The sequence below is a fragment of the Fopius arisanus genome, unplaced genomic scaffold (assembly GCF_000806365.1).
Source record: "Fopius arisanus strain USDA-PBARC FA_bdor unplaced genomic scaffold, ASM80636v1 scaffold00043, whole genome shotgun sequence".
NCBI lineage: Eukaryota > Metazoa > Arthropoda > Insecta > Hymenoptera > Braconidae > Fopius > Fopius arisanus.
Window position 1 is genome coordinate 736716 of NW_011887782.1, and position 10592 is coordinate 747307.

The 10592-nt window shown below is 36.6% G+C and overlaps 2 protein-coding genes across 2 annotated transcripts in view; one reads left to right on the forward strand and one right to left on the reverse strand.

The window, feature by feature from the left end:
• The window catches only part of Pi3K92E (phosphatidylinositol 3-kinase 92E), a 114927-nt gene that overhangs the window by 10068 nt on the left and 94267 nt on the right, over positions 1 to 10592 (reverse strand). The gene's annotated exons all lie outside the window — the stretch shown is intronic.
• LOC105267018 (spindle apparatus coiled-coil protein 1 spindly) lies at positions 4547 to 7781 on the forward strand. Its single transcript, XM_011305585.1, has 4 exons — positions 4547 to 4820; positions 5068 to 5352; positions 5594 to 6006; positions 6431 to 7781. Exons 2-4 carry the CDS (start codon positions 5087 to 5089, stop codon positions 7624 to 7626), a joined length of 1875 nt encoding a protein of 624 aa, XP_011303887.1. The 5' UTR covers positions 4547 to 4820; positions 5068 to 5086; the 3' UTR covers positions 7627 to 7781.

Consider the following 10592-nt stretch of genomic DNA (forward strand, 5'->3'; position numbering starts at 1 on the left):
GATTAATTTTAAAAAATTAATTAAATTTCGGCATGATCTTAGCCGACAACAAATTAAAAATTGATCAATAAAACCAAATTAGGGGTGTTTTCCGAAGGAAATCGTTTGCACATTACGAATTTCATGTTTTCGTCGTTTGTACATTGATTGTTAATGAGTTAAATCCATTTGAAGAATCATGGTTTAAGTTGCGCATCCCTATATTATCGATTTCTGCGCTTTGTTCTGTGTCTAAATGGGTTTTCGCAGATCCTATCACTGCTACTCGTTAATGTATATAGGGGGCAGTGCGGTAAAATGGAGGCTCATGACTTTTTTCAAATGTTTATAAATTAGGAACAAATTGAAAAATTGAGCTCCATCTAAGAGATTCATAAAGGAGAAGGATTTTACTCTCAATTGAAGCAAAATCAAATTTTTATTTCCTCAAAATTATGGTGAATACATTTCCATACGATTAATTCGAATGTACGGACATTCCCTAATAATGCTTTTCAATAATACTCCACTCCAAAAATGACTCTCCACTGCACTCCGAAATGAACATGGTGGCTAAAAATGAATTGTCCCCTCTCACCGCGGCCGCTCTCACCTGACTTGTTATGACGTAAATGCGCGCGATATTTCTTTCAATGAAAGTTTGATGAAGAATCCACATTTCAATAGTACAATTTCTGTTAGATTTAATGTTTATACTCGTAAAGCAAAGAATAATGCAATAAAAACCCATTTAAACACAGAACAATGCGCAGAAGTCGATAGTATAGGGCAGGGCCCGGCAACCTGGGCTCATTAGGCTCACGCGGCTCCCAAGCTTCGTTAGTCAGAGCTGGGAGAGGGGCCTCATCCACTTAACAAAACTACCTGCTCTAATTCGATATCTCTCTCTGCTTGAGCTCTTGTTCGACGCCACCGGCAGAGGTCCACCGTGGGATCGAGCGGGAATTTTGATTTTCCATCAATTTGAATTATAAATATAATTTTTTTAATTCGAAATAGGGGTGGGCAACCTCAGGTAGGCTCGGAGCTGTAACCATAAAATTATTAAGGTTCCAATTGTAAGGGACCTAACGTGATTACAAGGGTTGTCGTATAATTGTGTGGTAGGCCCTACCATCGATCGATGGCGCACGCGCGTAATTGAAATGTGAGGGCAAAATGGGTTGAATTTGTATACACGTGTTTGGACATTTTCTGTTTCATAAAAAAAAAATGGAATTAAAAGATGATGATTTAGATTCAATATTCATAAGTGTAAATGAATGTGGAATGCTCATGAACTTGAGAAAGTAATATTTCATCGTCAATTAAAGATTGTGAGAAATTTGTTCATTAAAATTTGGCATCGAGAGCGGCAAATATAGAAATGAAAAATTTGAAAGTGTATGTCAATTCAGGTCTATTAACAACATGGTTATATTTAGTGATTGTTTCAAAAACAATATTTCAATTATAATTTCAAAATTACTTCAAAAATCTATGAAAGGTACGAAGTCCTCGTTTATAAAGATGAATAAAAATAACCAATAACCAATCAGAAGGATAATAACAAGAAAAACAATAAATGAAAAAATATTTCCATTAGAGAGACAGAAAATTTTTCTATTTCACTTTTACTACCACCAAGTTTCTGCCGAATATCCCCACTACTCTCGCCTACGTGCAGGGCATTATGGGCCCGAAGGGGGTGCAGCCATAAACTTTATGGCTTGGGACAATTTTCCCTAATGGAGGTTGGGAGCTGGAGTAGATCCAAGAGCTGAGGTTGCCCACCTCTGCCCTATACTATCGACCTCTGCGCATTGTTCTGTGTTTAAGCTGATTCCCAATCGTTTGAGTATATATTCGCAAGACCATTTTTCCCCAATATGTTTAATCATTTTCGAATTTGTTAACAAAAAAGGAACAGTGGAAGAAAAAAAGTTTTGAGAGTTTTGAAATCTCGACGATTCAGCTGATTCCCAATCGTTTGAGTATATATTCGCAAGATAATTTTCCCAAATTTTTTTAATAATTATTGAATTTGTTGACAAAAATAGAACCGTTGAAAAAAAAAACGTTCCGAGGGACCAGTAAATCTCGACGTTTCCATTGATTCGCAATCGTTTGAGTATATATTCACGAGACATTTTTTCCCCAATTTGTTGAACAATTTTTCGAATTTACAAAAGTGAATTCATTTCTTTTATCCCGTTCATCGATTGTTTCTCCATCATACCCCCACTCCGCTCGAAATGGGATGTTTTCTTTCGTCACGATTTCCTCGAATTATCGACACTCTCGCGTTTGCTGGTTTTTCCGAATTATCGACACTCTCGGGCTCGCGCTCTGCCTTATCTATACCCACGCCCTCCGAAAATTACCGACACTCTTGCCTTCGCGACCTGTTTGATTCAACGGTACACCCGCAAAATTAGTTCGGCTAGGGCGGCCAGACAATTTCGCGGTTGAAGCCTTGCCATTGGCGTTAGCAATCTCCCCTATAATCTCTGGTAAGGAGGCCGAACTATGAAGAATAGAGTAAGGAGGCCGAACACTAGTGGGAGAATGCTCTAAATGTGTGACACAGAGGGGTGAAGGAATGTAGTTCCTCAAGATAGCGCCGTATAGCGCTGACGTCGCTCCGGTCTTACATGCACATAGTAGATGTTTCATGTATTGGTGGCTTTGTTGGGATTTTGTAGCAGTATGTAATTAGCCGCAAATTATCAATAATTACAAAAACGAACTCATACAATCGATTGTAAATCGCTCGTAGGTGATTGTCAAAAAGGTCATAATGTTTAAGAGTAGATAGTTTTTTTTATAAAAAATAAAAAACTTATGACCCATGTAGTTAGCCGCATTTTTTTTCTAATCACTCTTAAATGATTTTTTTTATTGTAATCGTTTGCAATTCGTTTGTAAATACTATATTCATTTGAATCGACGTTTAAGAGTCATTAGTTTGGAAATTATCAGCAATAAACGTGATTGCAAAATCGCGTGGAGGGGATAAGACTTTGCAAGTATGACGGCGCATGCGCAACTATTCAGAGGATTTTTCTGTTATACGTTAAAAAATAGATTAATGTCTTTCTCACTTTAATTTTGAAAGATTTCACTACGACTGTCTTTTAATTGAAAATTGAGTGACACATCGAAACCATTGTACTTTTTGTAAGTACATTAATAATTATAATAACTTGTTCACTAATGGGTGACATTTGGAGAACAATTATCGTTTGAGTAATCCCTGGTTATTCCCACCCAGGCTGAATATGGGCTGACAGAACCCTATAACATTTGTCATGAGACATTAGTTTAACACTTCTGTTTAACAAAAAAACGTAAATATTGAATTCAAGGTTTTTGCCAAACCCTAACTGGGTTTATGAAATTAACAGCATAAGCTGTAAGCTTGGGTGGGAATAACCAGGGATTACTCAAACGATAATTGTTCTCCAAATGTCACCCATTAGTGAACGGGTTATTATAATTATTAATGTACTTACAAAAAATACAATGGTTTCGATGTGTCACTCAATGTTCAATTAAAAGACAGCCGTAGTGAAATGTTTCAAAATTAAAGTGAGAAAGACATTAATCTATTTTTGAACGTATAACAGAAAAATCCTCTGAATAGTTGCGCATGCGCCGTCATACTTGCAAAGTCTTATCCCCTCCACGCAATTTCGCAATCACGGTTATTGCTGATAATTTCTAGACTAATGACTCTTAAACGTCGATTCAAATGAATATAGTATTTACAAACGAATTGCAAACGATTACAATTAAAAAAAATCATTTAAGAGTGATTAGAAAAAAAATGCGGCTAATTACATGGGTCATAAGTTTTTTATTTTTAATAAAAAAAACTATCTACTCTTAAACATTATGACCTTTTTTACAATCACCTGCGAACGATTTACAATCGATTGTATGAGTTCGTTTTTGTAATTGTTGATAATTTGCGGCTAATTACATACTGCTTGATTTTGTCAGTATTTTTAGCAACTCGACCGATTACCTGTTCTTTTTTTTTTCTCAAAAGAAAATTCTAAAAACAAGACAGATTATGTAGTAACTCGCCTTCTTCTGTACTGCAATTCCTAGCAGCTCATGTGGAAAAATGAACATTAATACAAACCTGATGTGGAAATTTAAATAAACTTTTACTACGCACTCCACCCGATTTATTGTGTCTTTTATCATTTGCTGCTCCTGATTTACATCCGAGAAATGTACACACCCTCCTCATCTTTGTTCTCACCAATAACTTTCGACTATTTTAGCGTGAATAAAAAAACATCTAATCGGCCAATTTAACAATAATAACGCTGCGTGAATATAATTTTCAAATCACAACAAAGCCATCAATACATGAAACACCTATTATGTGCATGTGAGACCCGAGCAAAGTCAGCGCTATACGGCGCTATCTAGAGGAACTACATTCCTTCACCCCTCTGTGTCACACATTTAGAACATTCTCCCACTACTGTTCGGCCTCCTTACTCTATTCTTCATGATCCGGGCCTTAATCAATCCTCTTTGGCTTCACCATTCCTACATACCTTAGTCGCTAGTGCCGTTTCAGGCGTTGTGTTGACCGCCGAAGTTTTTAAAAATTAATTAAATATTCTATCAAATATACTACCAACTTGGATGGAACATTGAACCTCAATCGATCAATGTTCAACCAAGTTTTTTTTTTCAATTAAAATAGTTCACCTTGGTTCTTTATCTGGTTTCCTTTATTTTTGTCACTTAGAAAATTATTTAAAACGTTAACTTGTGAGAATTTTTATCGAAAACTTTAGTTCTTGAATTGTGAAGAGGTATATATGCCTATGACACTATAATTTCAAAGTTAGCCAGTAAATCTGTTTCATCGATGCACATAGTAAATTCACATCGATTTTAATGACAGTTAAGATTCCTCATATTTCAATGAAATTCCTGCAGAATTTTGCTGACAGAACTAATTTTTTTATATGTAGTAATCTGAGAGATGTTATGTGCCTTCTTTTTAACTATTCATAACGAATATTGCATTAATTTTTAAGTTTAATTTAAATTTGCAAGAAAAAATAACCCCAAAATCATGTCGAGTTCGGTTAACGAGGATATTGAGGATTTGGACAAACTGGAGACGGAGTTGGGGATGAATTTTGAAGCTTGGAAGTTGCACATGTCAAAACTGATGAAAGATAACGAAAAATATCGACAAGAGAATCATTCACTCCAGTGTAAACTCGAAATTAGCTCGACGATGCAGCAGGAGATGCATGAGCTGCAGGAGGTTCTTGAGAATGCAGCCAATGAGCTTCAGAAACTTACTGATAAGCAAATCCACGATCTCCAAGAGAAGTAAGTAATAGTTGGAAAAAAATTACTATTTTTATTTTAATCATTCTTTCACCCTTTTTATAATTAAATGGAAAATTTTCATTTTTCATTGAAAATACATTTAAATACAATTAAGAATATTCGGTTTCCAGAATAGAAATATTATAATATTCGATTTTGTCTTCAATTCCATTCTCTAACAAACAAACATATTTAATGTATTTTTTTCTCTTGAATATGTATTCTTTCTTGAATATTGCAGACACATGAAACAAAAAAATGATTTGCTATCTCGTCTATCGGAAATGGAAACAAAAAACTCATTACAATCCGAAGAGATTGAGAAATTACAAAGGGAAATACAAGAACTCAACAAAACATTACAATCAATTCAAAATGAGACACCGGTAATGGTCGAAGAAGACTTTGCTTTGCAAGAGGAAATGGCAAATCTAGTTTCTCAATTACTCCAGAAAGATCACAACATACAACTGATGGGAAAGTCTCTGGAGGACTTTACCAATGAGAATTCACAGCTGAAAGAGATCTTGAAAGAAACGAAACAGAATTTACACGAGAAGAAAGAGCAACTGGAAAATACTCGGCATGAGTTGATGGGGTTGAAGAGGGAACTTGCTGAAACCAAGCAGAAACCACCGAGTGAAGAATCCAAAGGTTCGTTACATTAAAAGAATATATCTTTTTTATTACTTTCCGAATATTTCAAGTGTGAATAGCTTTATAGAATTCAAATGGAATGTTTTATATATTTTATAATCTTAATTAAATCCTCGAATCAATCCAATTGAGAACACAATTGGAGTGTGAAAGAGTGAATACAGAATAATTTTAGAATAATAATGTCCGTTGACGACAGTACTAAGAATGATTATATAAGCTTCAAAAGAAGAAAATGATCTCGGAAAAAAACTGCTAATTTAGTAAACATAATAGATTTATTTAAAAAGTATTTGTGGAAGTGGCAATCTAGATAAAAATGTCAAGAGACGTTGTTCGTAATATACCATCAAATTGATTCATTCCACAAAAAAATGTAAAATATTTGTCTAAATCACTTTTATTTTGTTCCCATTCCTAGGTAATTCTCTCTTTGCAGAGGTAGAGGATCGTCGTAAAAAAATGCTGGATCAGATGTTGGTGTTGAGAAAGAGCTATCACGAGGCGAAACGCGTCGTTGCAATCAAGGACGCAGAGATTCGCTCCTTGAAAATCGATAAATCAGCTTTAATGCGTAAGTGGGAGGATGACAAAGTGGATTCTCACTATCGAGACACTAAGCTCATGGAGAAGTACAAGGAGAGAATTGCAGAGCTAGAACAAAAGTTACAAACCGAAAAAAATAAGAGCAATCAATTGGAAAATCAGATAAACCCCACTGATCAAAATTTCAGCTTCTTCCAATCAATGCTAGGAACAAAGAAAAATAAAATAGATGAATTGGAATCAAAACTGGAAAACGTTTCCATCCAGGCAGTTCTAGAGGAGGAGATGAAGCATAAATTGAGTAGACAACTAAGGTACTGGCGTTGTAAAGCAATAGCCAGTGATGCCCAACTTGAGGCCATTAAGAGTCGTCTAGAGATTGATCCCCAATTTAACACCACCGATGTCCTGAAAATCCTCCAGCAGACTGTAGAAAAGGAATTAGATCTCGAGAATACTCTCGACCCACCTATACCACCCCCCAAAGTAATTGAGGAAAGTGTCATAACATTGGAACAATTGATGAAAGTACCAAACTGCTCAGCAAAAGTTTCACCATCAACTTACGATAATTCATCACTTAATAGCTCGAGTGAGGACTTTGGAAACTCACTATGTTTTGATGGTTCTAGTGTTAAGAGAGAATCAATTATGTTCAACGTACGAGAGGTAGGAAGCAGTTTCAAGGAAATACAAAAAGATCCAATGAGCTCGATCATGAAGACTGAAAGAAAATGTGAGGATTACTGTAAAGAAGAGATAGAAGAGTTAGAAGTCGATAAGAAAATGCAACAAGAAGCTACAAAAATAATACCAAGAAGCCCAAAATGTTATGAATCTAATAAGGAGAACGAAACTGATAGAACTCACAATGGAAATACCCTTAAATTAAAGTCTGCCTTTGCCCACGGAACTGCGAATCTTCTCGCCTCCACAAACGAGCCTAAGAGGGAGAAAAAAACATTGAAGTTTGCTGATGATACTGTGGACCCACCTCCGAGGACCCTCAAGAGAGAAGTTACACCGAAATATCCTATTGTTTTCGTGTCGAACAAATTCATGCATCCCTGAACAAGTAATGGTTGTTCGACTATTATGATAAATCATCCCTTAAGTGTTTATTTCTTTTGATAATGTTAAGGTGTGCTGAATTGAATTATCGTTTTGTAAAGAATGTTTTTACCATTTTCTTGAAACACTAGGGCTAATAAATATTTTCATTATTATCATTGTATGTCTTTTAAGCCAGCTTTTTACCAAACGTTAAAAGGAAATAATTACCCTGGCGAGTAAGGTGCCCCGTATTTACGGGGCAGTTACGGGGCAGACATGGGGCAGCTATTTACGGGTTCAAAAGGTATAGAAGTTATTAAAAAACAAGGTAGGCGTCTACAAATTAATGAAATCGTGACATTTGCAATGTTAATTGCATGGAAAATGATAAATAAATGATGATAATCATTAGTGTATGGGAGAACTGAATGAGTTGGGAGGGAAATTGCCGGGCGATGGCGATCGTATCTGTCGTCCGTTTAGGTCGGTCAAGTCGGCGGCAGTGGTGGCAGAATTCGAACTGCTGCGCAATTTGCATTAAAATAACACTAAAAAAATTGAAATAAAAGTGCTCCACTTACTTTTTGTTATATATAATTAATTGGAGGGGATATAGAAGTATTTCCACTCTCACACCCCCATTTCAAAATGACCGAGAAGGTTGTCAAAAAATGTCGGTATACATATGTCTCTATCGATTTAAGGGGGAATTCGAATCGATCTATCCCCATAAAATTCAACCCCATTTTTACCCCTCACTTCCCCTTATTCAAAATGATCGACACGTTCATCGAAAAATGGCAAGAGACAAATGTATAAATCGATGAAGGGGGGAAATTTGAATCGATCTGTCCCCATAAAATTCAACCCGATTTTTACCCTCACTACCCCTCATCCAAAATGACCCACACGGTCATCGAAAAATGTGAAGAGACGAATCTATAAATCGATGAAGAGGGGAAATTCAAATCGATCTATCCGTATAAAAGGCAACCCCATTTTCTCCCCTGACTACCCCTCATTCAAAATGACCCACAGGGTCATCGAAAAATGTCAAGAGACGAATGTATAAATCGAATTAGGGCGGAAATTCAAATCGATCTGGGTGTATCAAATTCAACCCCATTTTCAACCCTCACTACCCTCTTCCAAAATGATAAACGGGGTCACCAAATAACGTCTGTATAGATATATGTAATATTATAAATATTAATAATATTAATATTATCTAATATTTCGAAAATCGAGATGTCTTTTTTTGTGGCACAGCGTTTAGCCACTCTCCTGATGAACTCCTCAATTAAAATTATCTAATATTTCGAAAATCAAGATGTCTTTTTTTGTAGCATGGGAAAGGCCAGACATTTTATGGTCACCACTGTGGCATTCCCGAGTAAAAGTCCAAGGGATTCGATGCTGGTTGCTGGAGTTGAGAACGGCCATAAGTATTTCAATGAGAACACTTGGGTGTTATTCGACTCATCGAATAAGGAAGGGAGGTGAAGCACCTTCCTCTTTGGTACCAAAAAACATCCCAAAAACTCAGAGAATTGAAGTGTCTTCATTACAAAAATGACGTCATCGTGATGTCCATTTCCCCGATTTTTTCAAGATTTTTTGGAAGTTTGAGGATTCAGGATGACGGCTACGAATTTTGATTGACATAGATCGATTGGAAATAACTCCCTGAATAGATAGACATATATGTATACACACGTTATTTGGTGACCCCGTCTATCATTTTGGAAGGGGGTAGTGGAGGGTGAAAATGGGGTTGAATTTGATACACCCAGATCGATTTGAATTTCCGCCGTAAATCGATTTATACATTCGTCTCTTGACATTTTTCGATGAGCGTGTGGGTCATTTTGGATGAGGGGTAGTGAGGGTAAAAATCGGGTTGAATTTTATGGAGATAGATCGATTCAAATTTCTCCCCTTCATCGATTTATACATTTGTTTTTTGACATTTTTCGATGAACGTGTTGGTCATTTTGAATGAGGGGTAATGAGAGGTGAAAGTGGGGTTGAATTTTATGGGGATAGATCGATTCGAATTTCCCCCTAAATCGATTTATACATTTGTCTTTTGACATTTTTCGATGACCGTGTGGGTCATTTTGAGTGAGGGGTAGGGTCAGGGGTGAAAATGAGGTTGAATTTTATGGAGATAGATCGATTCGAATTTCCCCTCTTCATCGATTTATAGATTCGTCTCTTCACATTTTTCGATGACCGTGTGGGTCATTTTGGATGAGGGGTAGTGAGGGTAAAAATCGGGTTGAATTTTATGGGGACAGATCGATTCAAATTTCCCCCCTTCATCGATTTATACATTTGTCTCTTGCCATTTTTCGATGAACGTGTCGATCATTTTGAATGAGGGGTAGTCAGAGGTGAAAATGGGGTTGAATTTTATGGGGATAGCTCGATTCGAATTTCCCCTCTTCATCGTTTTATACATTTGTCTTTTGACATTTTTCGATGACCGTGTGGATCATTTTTAATGAGGGGTAGTGAGGAGTAAAAATCGGGTTCAATTTTATGGGGACAGATTGATTCGAATTTCTCCCCCTCATCGATTTATACATTTGTCACTTAACATTTTTCGATGAACGTGTTGGTGATTTTGAATGAGGGGTAATGAAGGGTGAAAATGGGGTTGAATTTTATGGGGATAGATCGATTCGAATTTCCCTCTAAATCGATTTATACATTTGTCTCTTGACATTTTTCGATGACCGTGTGGGTCATGTTGAGTGAGGGGTAGTCAGGGGTGAAAATGGGGTTGAATTTTATGGGGATAGACCACTGATCTCTATATAACTGGATAGACTATCCCTATGCCCCCACTACGCTGACACTGAGGCAGTACTGTACGACAAGCAGCGCCTCAGAATAGTAGCTCGAGTACTACCGTGCCCTTGACTGCGCATGCGCATCACCCAATGGAGGGTGATCTCGGATAAACATGCTTCTCCCCT

Coding starts and splice junctions, on each gene's coding strand:
- LOC105267018 (XM_011305585.1), top strand. CDS start 5,087: ATGTCGAGTTCGGTTAACGAGGATATTGAGGATTTGGACAAACTGGAG. Junction 5,353..5,593: donor ATCCACGATCTCCAAGAGAA/GTAAGTAATAGT, acceptor TGAATATTGCAG/ACACATGAAACAAAAAAATG. Junction 6,007..6,430: donor ACCGAGTGAAGAATCCAAAG/GTTCGTTACATT, acceptor TCCCATTCCTAG/GTAATTCTCTCTTTGCAGAG.